At 41.5% G+C, this 20,428-nt stretch overlaps 1 protein-coding gene and 1 long non-coding RNA gene across 5 annotated transcripts in view; both read right to left on the bottom strand.

The window, feature by feature from the left end:
- Positions 1-11,654, bottom strand: part of LOC123091139 (uncharacterized) — a 43,850-nt gene extending 32,196 nt beyond the window's left edge. For all 4 annotated transcript variants that reach the window (XR_006442904.1, XR_006442903.1, XR_006442902.1 and 1 more), the window contains exons 1-3: positions 11,640-11,654; positions 10,953-11,022; positions 10,219-10,322 (exon numbers count right to left, since the gene is read on the bottom strand). This is a non-coding gene — a long non-coding RNA (uncharacterized lncRNA). The remainder of the gene's footprint in view (positions 1-10,218; positions 10,323-10,952; positions 11,023-11,639) is intronic.
- Positions 11,655-14,194: 2,540 nt separating this feature from the next.
- LOC123094502 (cleavage and polyadenylation specificity factor subunit 3-I-like) lies at positions 14,195-15,717 on the bottom strand. Its single transcript, XM_044516490.1, has 2 exons — positions 15,578-15,717; positions 14,195-14,875 (listed from the first exon to the last, which is right to left on the bottom strand). The coding sequence occupies exons 1-2, from the start codon at positions 15,701-15,703 to the stop codon at positions 14,477-14,479; spliced, it is 525 nt and encodes a 174-aa protein (XP_044372425.1). The 5' UTR covers positions 15,704-15,717; the 3' UTR covers positions 14,195-14,476.
- Between the last annotated feature and the right edge of the window lie 4,711 nt (positions 15,718-20,428).

Here is a 20,428-nt window from a genome sequence, read left to right as displayed (position 1 = left end):
CAGTAACCTTGCCGGGAGAGCTTGCCGCTGTGAACAGTAACCTTGCCGGGAGAGCTTGCCGCCATGAACAGTAACCTTGCCGGGGAAAGTTTGCCGCCATGAACAGTAACCTTGCCGGGAAAGCTTGTTACCGTGAACAGTAGAAACTGTCGAGGCCAATCCGACCAGATGCTGAAGATGGGCTCAAATACTTATCTAGATGGCTTCGGATGAAAAAGTGTTCAACACGGGAGTTGTTCGTAACATCGAAACGGTCAACTTTGCTTTTGGAGTCATCATCATCCGACGTAGTATATGACCTGCAGAGACGCTGCAAGAGTCGGACGGTCCGGTCAGCTACATGAACGAGTCCGACTCGAAATTAGAGATGACCCCGTAGAGTATTCAAGATGGCCTTATTTGGAAAAGTGATAAACATACGGATTGTTGGCCTCGTCAAAACACACAAAATTGATATTTGAACCGTCTCCATCGGAAGTCATATGCAGATTCCACGGCCCACGCAAGGAGCTAGACAGAAGATTGGACCAGATTCGGGCTGAATCCGAGTGGGACCAGAACTAGGACTCTAGGACGTGAATTGATGTAATTTTCTTGTAAGGAAAGCCTAGATAAATCCTTTGCTTGTACGGGAAGTCCAGCCGCCTCTTATATATGATGGGGGTGACGGCCGATTAAACAACACACAATCGAACAAATCAATATACTACTTTTTCCTGTCTATGTTTTATCTCTCCATCGTTTTTCTCTCTCGTTCTTCGCTGTTCTTCATGTTTGAGAGCTGCGAATTCCGAGGCTCTAGGGGCGAGCGAATCGACCTAGGGCAGCCTATAGCCGCCGCACTCCCTGACGGGGTCCCTCCCGGGGGTGTGGGGTTTTCGGGTCTGCAAAAGTGCCCATCAACTGTCTTGCGTATCGCACTGTCGGTCGAGTCTCCTTCAACGTGAGCTGCAGTGTATCACCCCCGGCGTCGAGGGTACACGTGACGTGTTCGTGTGTCAACACACTTTTTGGCGACTCCGCTGGGGAACGAAGATCAATCATCATCATCCACCATGTCTGATCTTCCCAAGCCATCCGAGGTAGACGCCGATAACATCATTAAGCCCAGTCTTGATGAGATATCGGCTGATCATCACCAAGTCTATGAGGAGTACAAGAAGGCGTGCGAAGAGAAGGATTTGCAGGAGTTCCTTGCAAAGTTCAAGAAGGATCGACAAGGCAACATCACTCCGATTAAAGAAATCAAGTTCCCTCCTCTTCAAACCGAACAGGTTAAACCTTCTGTGAGTACTACCTTTTCTCCTGAGCAGTGGGCTGAGATTGAAAGTCGTATTGCTGATGGTAACAATCTAGTCTATCAAACTTTCATAGAAAATACTAATGCTCAGAAGAATACATCTCAATCGACTAGTGGTAATGATGGTGTAGCTGCTAGTGTGCAAAACCCTAATCAGGCTTTACCTATTGCATCGGCGCCTCCCGTCCCGATGGCTTATTATCCTACCCAAACAAATCAGATTGTGGCTGCACCCATTAATCCTATTATGAGCATGCCAGGTTCGGTGGCAACGTCAAACCCAACCTTACCTACAGCTACAACCACTCGACCACTAGCAAATTATGGGTCGACATACCTGCCACAATTCCTACCTACAGCTAGTGATCATACTCCTCCTATGCCACTGCCACAAGCTTCATCGTCCACTATGGATGATGGTCTAGCTAATCTTAGAGAGGAGATGGCTAAGATGCTTCGAGAAAATTTTGGGGTTGAGTTACCTCGGAATCGGATTTACCAAAAGCCGTACCCCGAGTACTTTGATGCCATCCAGTGCCCTCCAGGATATAAAATTCCAGATTTTGTTAAGTTCAATGGAGAGGGCACAAAAACCACATGGGAGCATGTTAGTCAATACTTGGCACAATTAGGTGAAGCAGGTTCACTAAATGAGTTGAAAGTGCGTTTATTTCCTTTGTCATTAACTGGTACCGCATTTTCATGGTTTTCTTCTTTACCACATGGTTCCATTCGAGTTTGGTCGCAGCTAGAGCAGAAATTTCATGATCACTTTTACAGCGGCGACAATGAACTCAAGTTTTCACATCTAACATCGGTTAAACAGAAACATGATGAATCGGTCTCCGATTACGTCAAGAGATTCAGAGAAACGAAAAATCGATGTTTTAGTTTGGTGATAACCGAGAGAGACTTGGCAGACCTAGTGCTGAGTGGTTTGAGAACTCCCATTAGAGAAAAACTAGAAGGCTATGAGTTTTTAAATATCAACCAAGTCTTACAAAGGGCCTTGGCTCAGGAAAGCCGAAGCAAAGATCTCAAAGAAGTGCATAGGTACAAAGCCGATCGACCAAAGATGAATATGGTGGAATATGATAGTGATCACTCGGACGATGAAGGTGATGTTTTTGCTACTGAATTTGTTTGGCCATCTAAGGCCAAACCCTTTACTTGCAATGATCTGAAACCAATTCATAAGAATCGTGATGAAGAGATGAAGTTTACTTTTAACATTGCTAAGTGTGATAGAATATTTGATGCTTTGCTGCAGGCTAAGATTATTAGAATATCTCATACTTTACCGCCGTTTGAAGAGCTGAAACGGCGTGCTTATTGCAAGTATCATAACTCTTTTTCTCATGCTATTAACGATTGCAATGTTTTTCGACGACAGATACAATCGACCATTAATGATGGATGATTGAACTTTTCTGAGATGCAAGTTGATAAACAGCCCTATCCAATGAACACCATGGATTTAGAAGGGAAGAAGCTGCTCATTCGGCTGGAGGTAGCCGAATCTGCTAATAAAGCTAATGTCATTGTTGGTGAGCCCAGGAAAGACAAGGAGGGTGACAAGGTCTTGGGGAGACATGTTGTGCTTGATAAACAACCCGATGGCAAGGAAGTGATCAAGATCACCATCGAGAATCCTACACTCGGGAGGCAAACACAGGTGCAGCAGGACACTCGAGTTAAATTTGTCAAGCCCAAGAGTCCAGAAGTTGGCAAATGGAAGAGGAATAAAGCTAAAGTGCAATGCAAGCGGATCAAGCCAACTTTTGATATGTTGCTGTCCAAATATGCTAATCAGTCGGCTGGTTCCAGCTCTAACCGGCCATCACACTTGAAGCGACCAAGGTCACCATCGAATGATATGTTCAGTCAGTATGTGAAACCGAGTGGACCAAGGGCGCAGTTTTCAGAAGAGCAGAGGCAATCTGTGTGGAATCGACTTGATTACTCATATAATGGCCGACTGAACATCGGTGACTATCAGTCGGCTGGTCAAAATATGCGACCGAGTGGAAAATATCCTAGTGTAAGAATGCACCCTGGTGGAAGCTATCCAAGTGAAAAAATGTGGCCAAGTAGATTCCATCCGACTGAGTTCCATCCGAGTGGATTTCATCAGAGTGACGTCCATCCGAGTGGATTCCATCCGAGTAAAAAGGTGCACCCGGGTGGAAATTTCATGCATCTGGGAAGTCGAAAAGAATGGCGTGTTAAGTCACCAAGTGTTGCAGCAGTTGAGTCAGGAAAAGGCAAGGAGAAAATGGATGTCGACTCACTTGTCTTGGGCACCGAAACATTCGCCATACAGCAGCTGACTGTGCATAACCACTCGACTGAGCCGATACTTGCTATCGCGCCAAAGCACTCGGTTAATGACCATGAAGCAAGCACCAGCCAAGTAAAGGTGAGAGATGCTAAATACACTCGACCAAAGTGGTGTCCTCCAGGGCTAACAAAGACACAGAAGAGGAAACTACAGAGGTTAAGGAGTCAAGAGATGGCAGAGCAGGAGGCCGAGAAGCAAAGGGATAAGTTGTTCAATGACACTCGACCCATGGTTCTAGCAAAACAAGTGTGGAGGCCTAAACAAATACAAGATACATCAGCTTCTACATCTATCACAGAGGTGCCTACACCACCCAAGAGGGACGATGCGACAGCTATTACATCGTCTGCAACACTTCTTACTTCTCCTTCACTCGACCAGATTTCAGAATCGGTCGATACACTTGAAGAAGAGGCTGATATGTTAGACTATGAGTCTACACCGGTCCATGAAGGTATGGATATCAATATGGTATATTACTTACCTGCTGAGTTTCGTGCTGTAGATGAGGAAGGGGAAGTGGCTCAACTGGATTTTGGCCCTAAAAACGCAATATTTGAGAAGCCAAAAGAACCAGTAACACATTTGAAACCGTTGTATCTCAGAGGTCATATCAATGGATCGCCACTCAGTCAAATGCTTGTTGATGGTGGTGCTGTGGTAAATCTTATGCCCTATTCGGTCTTCAGGAAATTGGGTTTGCCTGATGAAGAATTGATCAAGACCAATATGGTGCTCAACGGGTTTGAAGGCAAAGAGAGAACTGAAGCCAAAGGTGTGATGTATGTGGAGCTTACAGTCGGAAGCAAAACTTTGGCTACTGCATTCTTTGTCGCTGAGGTGCAAGGTAACTACAACGTTATACTAGGCCGTGATTGGGTTCATGCAAACCAGTGCGTGCCATCCACTATGCACCAGTTTTTGATTCAGTGGGTTGATGATGAAGTGGAAGTCATTCATGCGGATAACTCGGCCTGTGTTGCTTTGGCCGATGCATCGGTGGATTGGCAACATCCTAATGCTACTTGCTTGACGGGACGTGACTTATCAGAGTTTGATTTTCTCAGCGCGACCAAGAATGGTTTTGTGCCCGTGTCTTTAAAGCCGACTGAATGCAATCGGCTCCAAGGTGTGATATGTTTAAATGGATTCTAGTTCCGAGTGGTTACAAAAACGTCTTATAAAATATCGGTCCGGCAAGAACGATATGTATGAGTCTATTGAGGAGTTGGATGACATGGATAAACTTGGACAAGGTTTTACATCGGCCGATCCGTTAGAAGAGATAGATATCGGAGACGGATCAGTCAGCCGACCGACATTTATAAACAAAAATTTGAAAGCCAATTGTAAAGCTAAATTAATCGAGCTATTGAAAGAATATGTCTGTTGCTTTGCATGGGAATATCATGAGATGCCAGGGTTGAGCCGAGAGCTAGTGGAGCATCGGTTGCCTATAAAGGCCGGTTTTAGACCTTATAAACAGTCGACCAGAAAGTTTAATCCGAAAACATATGACCGGATCAAGGAAGAGATCGGTCGACTGCTTGAAGCTAATTTCATTCGACCTTGCAGGTATGCCGAGTGGATTTCTAACATTGTCCCAGTGGAGAAGAAGGGATCCGGCAAGTTGAGGGTGTGCATTGACTTCAGAGATTTGAATAGGGCTACACCCAAAGATGAGTATCCCATGCAAATAGCCGATATGCTTATTAATGATGCTTCTGGACATAAGGTTATTAGCTTTCTAGATGGTAATGCCGGATACAATCAAATTTTTATGGCTGAAGAGGACATGTACAAAACAGCTTTCCGATGTCCTGGTTTCCTTGGTTTATTTGAGTGGACAGTGATGACATTCAGATTAAAAAATGCTGGAGCCACATATCAAAGAGCTATGAATTTGATTTTTCATGATTTACTCGGTGTCATACTTGAAGTTTATATTGATGATATTGTTGTCAAATCGGATGCTTTTGAATCTCACTTGGCCGATTTGCGTTTAGCTTTTGAGAGAATGAAAAGGTATGGACTAAATATGAATCCTTTGAAATGTACATTCGGCGTGTCAGCTGGCAAATTTTTGGGTTTCATTATTCATGAAGATGGCATCGAAATTGATCCCAAAAAGATAGAGGCCATACAGAAAGTGGAGGCTCCAACATGCAAGAGAGATATGCAAAAGTTCCTTGGCAAAGTCAATTATTTGAGAAGGTTCATAGCCAATCTGTCAGGGAAAGTTGATGCATTTACTCCTATCCTTCGGTTAAAGAATGATGTTAATTTCACTTGGGGGGCAAAACAGCAAGAAGCCTTTGATATGATCAAGAATTATTTGTGCACTCCTCCGGTAATGAAAGCGCCCAAGCATAGAGAGCCTTTTAAGCTTTATATCGCAGCAGAGGAGGGTGTTATTGGTGCTGTTTTGACTCAAGATACCGAAGGAAAAGAACATGCCATTACGTATTTGAGCAGACGCTTATTGGACACCGAGACAAGGTATACATCTATTGAAAAACTATGTCTATGCTTATATTATGCTTGTACAAAATTGAGACATTACCTAGTGCCGAGTGCTTGTGTAGTAGCTTGTCAAACCGATGTCATTAAGTACATGTTGCATAGGCCAATTCTTAGTGGTAGAATTGGCAAGTGGGCTTATGCTTTGATTGAATATGATTTGGCTTATGAATCTATAAAATCCATGAAAGGCCAAATTGTTGCTAATTTCATTGTTGAACATCGGATTAATGACAAGCATGATGTTGATATAAACCTTGTTTCATTAGTGCCATGGAGATTGTACTTTGATGGTTCAGTTTGTAGCAATGGCCAAGGTGTTGGTATTGTTTATATATCTCCTCATGGTGCTGTTTTTGAAGCCTCATGCCGCTTAGAATATTTTTGCACAAACAATCAAGCCGAATATGAAGCATTGTTATTCGGTTTAGAGATGCTACTTGCTATAGGTGTTACACATATTGAGGCTTACGGTGATTCGTTACTAGTGGTGCAACAAATATCCAGAGTCTTTCAGTGTTTGGACGAATCACTTAATGTTTATCTTGATAAATGTCTAGATATAATTTCTACTTTGGATTGTTTTAGCATTGCACATATATCTAGACATGACAACTGGAAAGCAAATGAGTTGGCACAGCAAGCATCTGGATATCATGTTGATCATGGCATGTTTCATATCTCTCAAAGACCGATGTCTTGTCTTGCCAATATGGGAGAGGCCGAACCTGAACCCACTGATTCGGCCATTAGCAAAAAATCTAGTGCAGGTGATAATTCTGACTGGAGAAAGCCCATTGTTGATTACTTGTGCAATCCAAGTGAAAGGGTGGACAGGGCTGTTCGGCGTATGGCTTTTAAGTATACAATGAGAGATGATGGTCTTTATCGCCGAACAGTCGATGATGTTCTTATAAAGTGTTTAGATGAGGACCAGGCAAGAGTTGCTATGGGGGAAGTACATGAAGGTATTTGTGGCACTCACCAGTCGGCTCCCAAGATGAAATGGTTATTGCGACGTGCTGGGTTTTATTGGCCGACTATGATTAATGATTGCTTCAGATATTATAAAGGATGTGAAGCTTGTCAAAAGTTTGGTGATTTTCAATTGGCTCCTGCTGCTATGTTACATCCTATTATCAAACCGTGGCCTTTTAGAGGTTGGGGTTTAGATTTCATTGGACAAATCCACCCGTCTTCTTCAAAAGGGCATCGGTTCGTATTGGTGGCAACTAATTATTTCACTAAATGGTCTGAAGCAGTACCTCTCAAGAACATGACACATACGAAGGTAATTCAGTTCATAACCGAGCACATTATTCATAGATTAGGTATTCCTCAAATGTTAACTACGGATCAAGGTTCATCTTTCATGTCACACCAAGTCAGAGAGTTGCCGAATCTTATAACATAAAGTTGCTCAATTCCTCCCCGTATTATGCCCAAGCTAATGGACAAGCTGAGTCTAGCAATAAAATTTTAATCAAGCTCATCAAGAAGAGGATTGAGGATAATCCGAGGAGATGGCATGAGTTGTTATCTGAAGCTTTGTGGGCACATAGAATTTCAAGGCATGGTGCTACCAAGGTGACTCCATATGAGCTTGTATATGGCCAAGAGGCTGTTTTACCAGTGGAAGTAAATTTGAATGCTTTGAGAATAGCCAAACAAAATGATTTATCGGTAGTAGACTTTTATAACTTAATGATGGACAATATTGATGAAGTTGCCGATAAACGTTTGGTTGCTTTGAAGTACATAGAGAGAGACAAGTTGAGGGTTGCAAGAGCTTACAATAAGAAAGTTAAGTTGAAGAATTTTCAAGTTGGTGATCTCGTCTGGAAGGTGATTCTGCCGATTGGTTCAAGAGATAGGAAATTCGGGAAGTGGTCTCCGAGTTGGGAAGGTCCTTTTAGAATTACAAGGGTTGTTCCCGGAAATTCATATTTGGTGGAATCAATACAAGGGGCATTGTTACCCCGAGCTCTCAACGGAAAATATTTGAAGAAGTATCACCCGAGTGTGTGGCAGGAAGCCTGAGTAGGCAATGGCCGATATACGACTATCGCCCTTAGCACAAACATGGCCGATACATAATTATCGCCATGAGAAAAATAGATGGCCGATGGAGTGTTGACATCGTCCTTAGAACAAACATGGTGCAAATTATTTTTTGGCATGCAAGCTTTGCCGAAAAACAGGGGGGCATGTGTTGACACCTGATTTTGGCACAATGCAGAATGCAATGGAGATGGCCTCAAATGAAAAAATATTCTAAATGAGAAATTTCACATTGCCGAATGGAACAACTTTAATGTTTGAACCATAATTATTCGGCATCATATCAAAGACCAAAACTACACTCAGATTGTCATGTTTAGGTGTTCTGAGTGCTTTTTGGTCAATTAAGCCTCCAGGACAACCTGGGATGAAGGAATGCTCTACATGAATTGTCTTCGTCTCGTCAAATCGGTCGATTTTTATATAAAAATCATCTCAATCCGAGTTCGTATGCAAAAGTTAGAGCTATCTGAATGCAGCCCTGTCAAGAGGCGAAATATGACGCGGGAGACCAGACATGTCTTGGCAAGTGTCTGACGTAATGCGTGAGTGTTTTTCCCCGGAAGATGGCCTCGAATCGGAAAACGTTCAACACGAAAGTTTTTCGTCTCGTCAAAACGGTCAACTTTGCTTTTGGGCACATTTTCATCCGAGGTCGTTTACTGCCTCAAAGACCTTGCCGGGGAAAGCTTGCCGCCATGAATAGTAACCTTGCCGGGGGAGAGCTTGCCGCCATGAACAGTAACCTTGCCGGGAGAGCTTGCCACCGTGAACAGTAACCTTGCCGGGAGAGCTTGCCGCTGTGAAAAGTAACCTTGCCGGGAGAGCTTGCCGCCATGAACAGTAACCTTGCCGGGGAAAGTTTGCCGCCATGAACAGTAACCTTGCCGGGAAAGCTTGCCGCCGTGAACAGTAGAAACTGTCGAGGCCAATCCGACCAGATGCTGAAGATGGGCTCAAATACTTATCTAGATGGCTTCGGATGAAAAAGTGTTCAACATGGGAGTTGTTCGTAACATCGAAAAGGTCAACTTTGCTTTTGGAGTCATCATCATCCGACGTAGTATATGACCTGCAGAGACGCTGCAAGAGTCGGACGGTCCGGTCAGCTACATGAACGAGTCCGACTCGAAATTAGAGATGACCCCGTAGAGTATTCAAGATGACCTTATTTGGAAAAGTGATAAACATACGGATTGTTGGCCTCGTCAAAACACACAAAATTGATATTTGAACCGTCTCCATCGGAAGTCATATGCAGATTCCACGACCCACGCAAGGAGCTAGACAGAAGATTGGACCAGATTCGGGCTGAATCCGAGTGGGACCAGAACTAGGACTCTAGGACGTGAATTGATGTAATTTTCTTGTAAGGAAAGCCTAGATAAATCCTTTGCTTGTACGGGAAGTCCAGCCGCCTCTTATATATGATGGGGGTGACGGCCGATTAAACAACACACAATCGAACAAATCAATATACTACTTTTTCCTGTCTACGTTTTATCTCTCCACCATTTTTCTCTCTCGTTCTTCGCTGTTCTTCGTGTTTGAGAGCTGCGAATTCCGAGGCTCTAGGGGCGAGCGAATCGACCTAGGGCAGCCCATAGCCGCCGCACTCCCTGACGGGGTCCCTCACGGGGGTGTGGGGTTTTCGGGTCTGCAAAAGCACCCGTCGACTGTCTTGCGTATCGCGCTGTCGGTCGGGTCTCCTTCGACGTGAGCTGCGGTGTATCACCCCCGGCATCGAGGGTACACGTGACGTGTTCGTGTGTCAACAGAAGGCCATATTAGTTTGGACCAGGTTTGGTGCTCCAGGTGCACCGGCAGGTGATGTTTTCAGATATTCAGTGCCTCGCAACATATACTACTACTACCTCGTATAGTATAACTCCATCCATACACGCACTGCTATACTATACGAGGTTTTCTTCGTAGTAAAAAACACATTCCAGCTAGCGAGTAGTAAATAAAAATGTGATTGTCATACGGCACGTACCTTGCATATATTATATAAGTTTCAAGTTCTCCTTTATCTGCCTCTCTCGCCGATTCCTTCAATTCCATGCTTGCAAATAAACATTTATTATCTTTTATGTGTTCCTGAATAGAAAACAAAAATTAGAGAGAGCAATGGGTTTTCTTATTGATCAGTACATATAGATAAAACCTAAAACTAAAATGGTAGGTATGTTAGAGCCAGACATATATATATCGCATCTTTGACTAAGTATATTGGACGAAAACGAATCCTATTTGTGAGCTAGATGTCTATTTATCATGTTGCTATTTACCTCTTCAAGTGTTTGCCTTATTTTTTATTCTAATGTATGGCACTCTTATGGGCCCGCAGAAGGTTTCTTTGTATGCTTTACCCAAATTCATGTTTTTTTCCCGCCGAAGAAAAAACTACTCAACTTAGTTTTAAAATTTTGTCATGCCTATTAAAAATTGTATATATGTGTTTTGAAATATGTTCATCATGCATTCAAGAAAAATTCAACATGTATTAAACAAAGTAATGTTCAAAATTACTCTTACACTTGTACAAACACGTTCTTTATGTTTTTACATATTTATAGAGTGATGGAACCTATGTACCTCAGGTTCAAGTGTTACTGAATTCCAACGATCATTTCCTACATTATTTGCGTGCAGATTATAGTTTAACTTGACCCTATTAGAATGATGTAATGGACTCACTTATGAAAATTGAGTTGAGCATACTCTTACATTAGAAGGCTTCAAGGCTCCCCATGATTTTACATTCACCCAGTTTAGTTGATCAAGGGACACATTTGCACTGAAAACAGACATTTGTACAGGGAAATCAAATAGCCACCACTACACCAAAGTATAAGAATTTTGATTAAAAAAGAGACTGATATTCAACAGTCAGATACATTTGAAATTATAAATTTGATTGACGCCATTGTTATTTTTAAAAAATGTGATTATGCCATAATTGAGCTTAGCAATTTTAATATTTCAAATGAGGAAATCATCAAGCAATTTAGGTTTTAGTTCTCATTTAATTAAATTCATAGTGTTTGTTATAAATTATTTGGAAAACAATGAACTCTATGGCTCTTATTACTAAACAGACTATCATGCTAATGTTTTATATATGGGATTTGGGTTGGCTAATTGGATCCTAGCAAACCAAGACAACGATGCATCTTGCTTTGCACGTTAATGAGATTTTAACAAAGCAAACAATCTGTTTGTCTTACACAATTTGTGCATTTATCATCAAGCTTAACATATACAAGACCACTAACAATATCGAGACCCACACATATATTATCCCAGGCCTGCATATCTGGTTCAGTGATTGTTCGACATAAACAAGACCACTCACAATACTACTACTAAGCTACTATACTAAGTTGATACCGTTTAGTCGTGTAGAGGATGTACCTGGCTGGTCAAATTTGCTGGAGTCAGCTCTGTCTCACCATAGTCTTCACCACCGTGGCCTTGTCTTGGCCGTCGGGGATACCTCTTCGCCCAGGCCCTGCCTTTGAGGCCCGGTCACGGCACCTCGATACATCATCGAGGAGGATATGAGGTCTTGGAAGCAAAAAAAGGAATAATTTTCTTCAAGTTGATACCATGTAGTCATGTAGAGGATGTACCGACCTGGGCAAAGTCGCTGGATTATGCTCTGTCACAAATGGTCTGCAACAGTTCCACGCCCCCTTGTGACCTACGGCCGCTCGTACCCAGACGATGTTGACGTTGTAACAGGTCGATGATGCATTAGATGCATCTGTGTTTTGATTGTGCATACAACAAAAACAAAAGGTTGTTAATTGCCATCTATCAGAAACAAAACATTTTAGATTATTTTAATGTTTATTTAACTTGATTTAAACGTATGAAAAGTCATGTTTACCTATTCAAACTGAACAATAATAAAAATAGAATCAATATTTAAATAGACAAATAAGATATTTTGTTTTTATATGGCATGCAATCAGTAAATTATCTGCCATGATAAGTTCTTTATTTAATTAATACAACAATTTAATTTTTTAGTAAGTTCTGATTTCTGACATCTTTTCTAATTTATTATGAGGTGTGTTTGATGAAAAAAGGAAAGATATCTACAACATACGTAAGTATATATGGTAAAACTAGAAATATATCAGCTACTCAGCCTTCCCCTGCATGGCCTACCTATATATGTTAACCTCCTCTGCCATCCCTCACCCCCCCTCCTTACTCTCCCTTCGCCCATCACAGATAGCAAAGGATCATAATACCCATACTTGGAGCACCAATTCCCTAGGAGTACCTTATGTAAGCAAGGAGCACCAAGAAGGCGAGGTCCCCTAGGTATGTGAAAATTTCTGGATATTTGTATTCTGTAAAAGGGCAACAGTTACTAGATTAGGATCATGCTTTGGTCAGGCATACCATCAAAATCCAAAAAAAGAACACCATTGGAGATAGTGCGAGGTTAGAAAAATATCATAGCCAATACAATTGTTTTTAGATCTAATCAAGCAGTTCTATTAGATGGGATGCAACTGAATACAAACAGTTATTTCAGATATTATAGGCTAACAGTCTATTCTGGACATCGCAAGTGTGGCATACACCTAACTGTTTAAGTTATGACCATGGTTTGAGCCAGAAAAACAAACAATTAACTTCTTAAGTGTTTCAACATGCCAGAAAACAAACAAATTTAATCATCTTCTGAAGATAAATATCACCAGAGTCATAATAATAAATCATTACATGTAATAGAATTTGCATGAGACATAATGCTTCGATGGAATAGTCTAAAAGTATCCATAAAGCCAAATTTATTAATGTCAGTGCTTCCTAATTTTACCCTAACAAAGACATCTTGGCTGGCAGACTTAAGAAGGATTTCCCTCTCCTTACCTACAGGGTCAATGAAAAACACAAACATCTTATCCCTCTCATACTTGCCTCCATAGCTTAGTTCTCTCTCCACCCCCCAAACTGGCGGGTAGATACATGTAAAGATATCATGTAAATTGTACAAAGTTTTTCTAATATAAGTTTAAAACAGTAGGAGGTTCTCCTACTGTTCAAGGTTCAAAAAAATAACACTAATGTCTAATATTATAAATAGCACAGAGTGGGTTGTAACACGATGGTATTTTACTTAGCATAGAACATTTAATATATTTAATATATCCAGAGAAGAGGTGAAGCACCGCTATAGTTTTATACCAACAAAATAAACAAACATGCTGATTCAAATTATAGCCATTGCATATGAAGGCAAGACCGCATTATAAAGAACATGTATTCTGCTCCTACAAATAGCATGTAAAGAAACCCTCACTATCGTCCTGGCGCTGGCCTGAGCGCTCCAGAAAACGAGGATGCCGCTCCCGGTGCCGGCATCAACAACCACCTGACAGACCCACCGAATCAATCAAGCCGGAGCCAGCAAGATATATACATTGATCAATAATCAAATGTTCATTAATATATTGCGCTGACTTCTAGCACCATCTTATTGAGAGCATATTGCCAGTTCTTCTCTACTTTATTTCAACACTGTTGGCTGCTCACATATATTATAATAGACTAGAAAAAGTAATCTACATAATTTATTATGTCCACTACCACCAAGATGGGAGTCAAAAATGTTACATACTGTGCGGCATCTTGAAAAAGTACTAGCTGAAAGAATAAGCACCTCGTTTGAGGCCATTGTAACCTACTTTTGATGTTGTTTGCACATGACTCGACCTCTCCCTCTCTCTTCTCCTAAAGCTAATAGTAGCAGTACACGCTCACAATAGCTAGCACATACATTTGTATATCTCCCTCTACCTCTCCCTCTCTCTTCTCCTAATACTAATAGTAGAAGTACACGCTCACATAGCTAGCCACAAATTACAGCAAAACGCAGACCGTAGTCCATTCGCGGGTACTGGGCAGGGGGGAGGGGCCGTTTGTCTCACCTTGACGCGGAAGTGGTGGGGGTTGCCGAAGACGGCGGAGTGGTAGACGATGAAGACCACAGGCTGCACCACCGTGACCCGACCTCGTGGTGGTTCTTCTTGCCGGCGATGTGGACCACAGGCTGCACCACCGTGGCCGTGTCTTCTCCATGGCCCTCCATGTGTGGCCGTGCCATGGCGCCTCGATAGAACAGCGAGGATGAGATCAGGTTAGGGAAGCAACAAATGGAAGAAGTAGAGGAGGAACCACCACGGATCGGCGTACCGGGGCTTCTGGCGTTGTAGATCGGCGTACCTTTTCTAATATGGAATCTTATGGAGCTCTGGGTGGTTAGACCAATACTCATCCAGGATAAGCAACAGTTCCTGTGCTCTACCAAGAGCATATGCCGGGATAAGAACACGCCCCCCTTGAGAAACAGTGTTGTGGATGGCATCAGTGAAGCGCTTTTCTCTGACATGGCGGGGTTGGTGTTGCTGCACGCCATAAGTTGACTCAATAATGCAAATATCAGGGGAGAACTGGGGGATCTCAGCAGCTTTCAGGTGCCGGTCTTCTTCACGGGAGTAGTCACCGGTGTAAAGAATGCGAACAACGGCAATATCCACCATGAACATGGCAGCACCAAGTACATGGCCAGCAGTATAGCACCAGAAGCGTATGCCATTAACTTCAAGTGTCTGGTGGAAGTCTATGACCTGCATCACAATTATATATTAATACAATGTCCATTCTCCCTGTGGACTTTCAATCCTCACAAGCAGAATCAGGCCTCAGCTGTAAAGGTAAAAAATCCTGCTATTTGGAAGCAATGCCCAGATAATATAGGGTTCTTAAATCTTAATCTTACCAACAGCACAGCGACTTTTAAATGTTTTGACAATTCAGAATTAATACTGACACATAAGCGCTCAAAAGGCGGGAAGCAGGAGCTAGCTAGATGGGGGGGACTGAATCTAAGTTCACTTTAAAATATTACCCAAGCATGTAATATATATGTAGGCAACAACTCCATCTACCTAAAGAACAGAGTTTGACTGAATTTGTAGGAAAAACTATCAAGAACTACGATACCAAATTAATATCATTGGATATGCAACAAAAATATATTTTCTTATTATTGTAGTTGTTGATGGTTTTTCCTACAAACATGATCAAACTATGCACCATTTGACTTCGGACAACATTTATATGCCTTCTTTTCAGAGACAGGGGGAGTAGTATCTTTATTTGTTCTTCTTTTTCTCCTCTAAATATAGTGTTTCCAGTTTCCTACCGACCAGGCTTTATCAATCATCATCATATTGGCTACAGGCATTCCATACCAAACCAAATGGATCAAGTCGTTCACATTTACACATGCCGGAAACAACGAGATAAGCGAAAATAAGGTACTGTACCTCGATCTTGTCCATGGAACGGATGATGTCCTGCTCGTCAAACAGCATGTCCTCCACCGACACCTTGCTGACCTTGACGTAATCCGAGAGCAGCAGCCTGTAGATGGCCTTGGTGGCGTGGGTCATGAACACACGACCCTTGAACGTCGTCTCCAAACAAAAACAGAGCAAATTCAGGTACCAAACAGCATAAGAACATCGACCTCCGACGCGTATTACCTACCTACCTTCTCGAGGAAGTAGGGCAGCGAGGCGGCGTGGTCCAAGTGGAAGCTGCAATTCCAATCCGGAGGCGCGGTTGCTTACTGGGTGACGAGGAGGACGTCGATGGCGGAGGGGTCGATCTCGTCAAAGTAGGGCAGCGCCGCCATGCCGGAGTAGGTCGGGTGGATGCCGCAGTCGAACCGGGCACCAGCGAAGAGCCAGTCAGTCGGATTCCCCCAACAAGATCCAAGTGGAAGCTGCAATTCCAAGCCAAGGCCGGAAATTAGGCGTTAGGAACGCAGATATGCGCAGGTGGGGATGGAGGCGCGGTTGCTTACTGGGTGACGAGGAGGACGTCGATGGTGGAGGGGTCGATCTCGTCAGAGTAGGGCAGCGCCGCCATGCCGGAGTAGGCCGGGTGGATGCCGCAGTCGAACTGGGCACCAGCGAAGAGCCAGTCAGTCGGATTCCCCCAACAAGAACAAGAAGAGCTAAGCGGGGAGAGGGAGGAGGGGTTTGGATGCGAACCAGGATGGTGCGACCCTTGAAGTTGCTGAAGACGGCGGAGTGGTAGACGATGAAGGGGCGGAGGAGCGCGGCCGGCAGCTCGTCGACGCGCGCGGAGGAGCGCGGCCGGCAGTTCGTCGACGCGCGCGGCGATGCGGCGGCGGAGGGGAGTGAGGAGTGGAGTGAGGAGTGAAAGGATAAGGTGAATGGGGCGGGGTAGGTGGCCACGAGTTATGCGGGAGGCGGGGGAGGTGTGCCGTCGCGCTGGGAGGTGGGCTGTCACGCGGGGGAGGTGGGCCGTCGCCTGTGATGCACTTGTGCTGGGCCTGGTCCAGCTTGTTCTGGCCCTGTGTAATACTGTGGATAAAAATCAACTGTGCATATATATATATAAATTTTGCTAAATTTGAACAGTTTTTTGACCACAAACAATTTTTGAATATTTAAACAACATTCGAAAAGGAGATCCATTTTTAAAAAAATAAACAATTTTTGAAATGTGAACAGTTCTTTACAACCACAAACATTTTTTTAATTTTCAGAACAGACTTTGAATATTGTAACCTTTTTAAAAAATCCATAATGTTTTAGTAGCAAATATAATACAAAAAAGAGCCCGTGGTTTCTAATAATATTTATTTAAACAACATTTTTTGCACACGAATAAGGTGTGTTACATATAGTTCTAATAATATCAAATTGGTTTATTATATACTACATATAATAATATGAAGCAGTCGGAAATATCATTTATATTTCATCATGGTATAATTACAGATTGTCGTTTTCCCCGAATTGTTCTGTTTGTAAAATGATTTAAGCAACATTTTTTCTAATATAACCAAATGCTTTTCTTATTATCAGATAAAACAGTTATTTTATTTTCAAATTCAGTTCTATTATATATTATATATAGTTTTATGATGTAGTAAAAAATATTAAATATATTTTAGCATAGATATAAATCGATGGATTGCGACTTACGCACTGATGCAACGATGACAGACCGCACTGAAACACCGCGAGAAGAGGTGCATATAACTAACCTTACTCTGTATCTATATTATATACGATAAAATGAATGGTTTATTTATATTTCTGTTTTTTCAGAATATAGTATACATGGATGATGACTCTGGATATGCACGGAAAGAATCCATTGAGGGTTCAGATGCAATGTCGCTGCAAGGGGCCGGAAAATCACAACATAATCACGTCGAAGAGGTTATATCTCATAATAAACCAAAAAAGAATGCTAATTTACATGTTATCCCACAAGGTATTTTTTATATTATTATCAACATTTTTTGTGATGTTGTCTTTTCTATTCAACTAATTTGGCTTTTATTGTTTACTAAGCTGGCTCACTTTTTTATGAATTTCATAGACTATGTTTGTACCCCTAGAGTTATTACAGTCATCGAATCAATCAAGTCTGCCCCTAAGAATACCCAGTTTGTGGACATTGGAGATGCCTTGTTAGCAAAAGACGATTTGGAATGCCTTATTAAAAATGACATGTTCTTACATGACGGTGTAAGACCAATTGCAGAATCTTTGTATTTAATTGGTTATATATATAATATCATAATTTATAAATATAACCTAAATATTATTTACAGGTGATAAATGCTTACATATATTGCATGCTTGCTCACGAGCATCTACAAAACAGAGCGGGTGAAAAGGTACATATTATTAGCATGTTTGTATCGGGCCAGATAAAAGAAGACGGGGAAAGAGACATAGACCCATCAAAATATCGTCGCATCGTGCGTCATATTAATAGTTATCTACAACAAGATATGGTTAGTTTTTGTCTCGTAATCCATGCATATAATTATGTATTGTTTTTATTTAGTTCATATGTTTAATGATTTATTAATAACTATATCTAATCGTGATTGTGACTTGTATCTTATTTACACCAGTTGTTCATCCCGATTAACATGCCGGGCTACCATTGGTATCTAGCAGTTGCCAACGCCAAAAAACGAGAGATCCAAGTATTGGACTCACTTGGTGAGAATGTCAAACGCAATGACCTTGCTACTACGGTAACTATCTATTTCTTTTATCATCTTAGCATTTATTTTGTTTGACTTCATCATTAACATTTCTCATATATATTTATAAAAGTTATTAGGGCTCGAGAAATGGCTGAAACTTGCAGAGCATAGTCCGGAGTTTATCAGAAGTCATAAGTGGCCTGATCTCAATGTTACAACATGGACGGTTGTAGAGCAAATTCAGGAGGCAATACAAACCGATGGGTAAGCACTTCTTTCAATAGTTTGTTTTTTGATTCATCTGTGTGATATTCTAAAGCATTATTTTATAATATTATAGCGTATCATGTGGATTGTTCATGCTAAACTATATGGAATACTGGACACCACATGGACTGTCAGACCAGTTTACGCAGGTATTTTAGTTTTATACATTAACTCATAATGCTTTATCAAAAAATCTTTTAAAATGTTTTTGTATTTTTTTGTAGGAGGATATGAAACATTTTCGACAAAAATTAGCAATTATTTTGCTTGATTCAGAGCTTAATAAGTTAAAAGGATGTCCCATGTACCATCAACCTCTCAAAAAAGAAACTTTATCTAATTCTGATCTTGAGATACTGGATGATCCATCTGACGTGGTCGAAGAGAAACGTCCCGCCCCAATCACTATCATTCTTACGGACCAACGTGAAATACTTGCCGGCCTCTGTAAATACATCGTGTCGATTAATGATGCTGGATCTTTGGAGTAAGTATCATGTATCAATATTTAATGTGCGGATATATATTATTGTTCTTCTTACCATCCAAATTACAGGAAGGTATGGGTCCGGAGCTCCACACCCGATCCAATGAGCTAAAGTCTTAAGAAACTTAAGTTCATACTTAACATGGAGTAGCCCATGGACAATGATTGCTTCAACACCGCCGTGCTTATGCTGGCATGTGATGAGGGAGTATTGTTCACAGACCCTCCTATACACTACATGGATCTACGATTTTGTGTAAGTTACTGTAACTCTTCATTCTAGGTGTCATTATTATCAACATGTTGAAACATTATTATTTTTCTTTTACTTAGTCCATGCTGCTAGAGTCAACACGAGGTCAGAAGTTTTGTGAGAAGGAAACTATCCAGACGCTGGCAACATTATTTGATAGCTGGCCTGGGATGGAGACCGACATCTCATCTTGCAATAAGGTAAATGAAATAATTTGACCATTGTAATCATGGTTTGTTTTAGTTTCTAATATCTCAACTTGTAGATTTATCTTCCCTATGCATCCATCGGCCGATACATCCTATACATCATCGACAAAGAGGCACGTCGTCTATATATTGGATCCTATTCAATCATCACAATCGTCAGAGGATAAAAACTTGAGGCATTCACTGAAATTAAAAAGTTTTTCAAGGGATTTCAAAGAAGCACTCGAAATAAAGCTGCCTGGGTGGAATTCTGATATATCTAAATGGCATCGTTTATTTCCGGCCGGTGTTCCAACGAGTATAGACGGGTAATGAATTCGTAACAAGAATATTTACTTTTGTTATCATTATATTATTTATAATATTAATTAAAAGTTTTCCAGGAATGTCTCTGGCTATTTTTTTTTTATTTTATGCTCTGGTGGAACGGTAAAGAATTGGTCAAGCCGGTTTGCACGGTGAGTATTGTGGGTTACATGTTTTAAGAACTTCTCCGTGAATTTTGCATACAAACTACATTTATTTTTCCTGCAGGATGGGTATGAATTGAGGAAGCATTTTTTATTATACTTGCTAAAACATCACGGGAATGAAGCTAGAGTAGACTTTCCTGATATTGTGAAAGAATTTCTCAAGTGCATCATCTAGATATTAATATATTTTTGTAATAGATGTTAAGTTGTAACATCACTCAGCTTGTGACATTGCAATAATGGACTTCAGTTTGTGTTATATTGTTTGTATGTGTGGATTTTAACATGTAATTCTGATAAACTGTTTCAAGAGCTCGTGGCAACGCACGGGCACTCTACTAGTGTGTTTAGCACCTCATCTAAGCACCCATGTGTTGGCAGCAGCCTAGCTTGTACTACTATTTGTTTTTCCCGAAATGGAGGCAAGAGAGTAGCCTCGTCT

This window comes from Triticum aestivum, chromosome 4B (genome assembly GCF_018294505.1).
Source record: "Triticum aestivum cultivar Chinese Spring chromosome 4B, IWGSC CS RefSeq v2.1, whole genome shotgun sequence".
NCBI classification, from domain to species: Eukaryota; Viridiplantae; Streptophyta; class Magnoliopsida; order Poales; family Poaceae; genus Triticum; species Triticum aestivum.
This window is presented reverse-complemented; position numbering and strand designations above follow the sequence as displayed.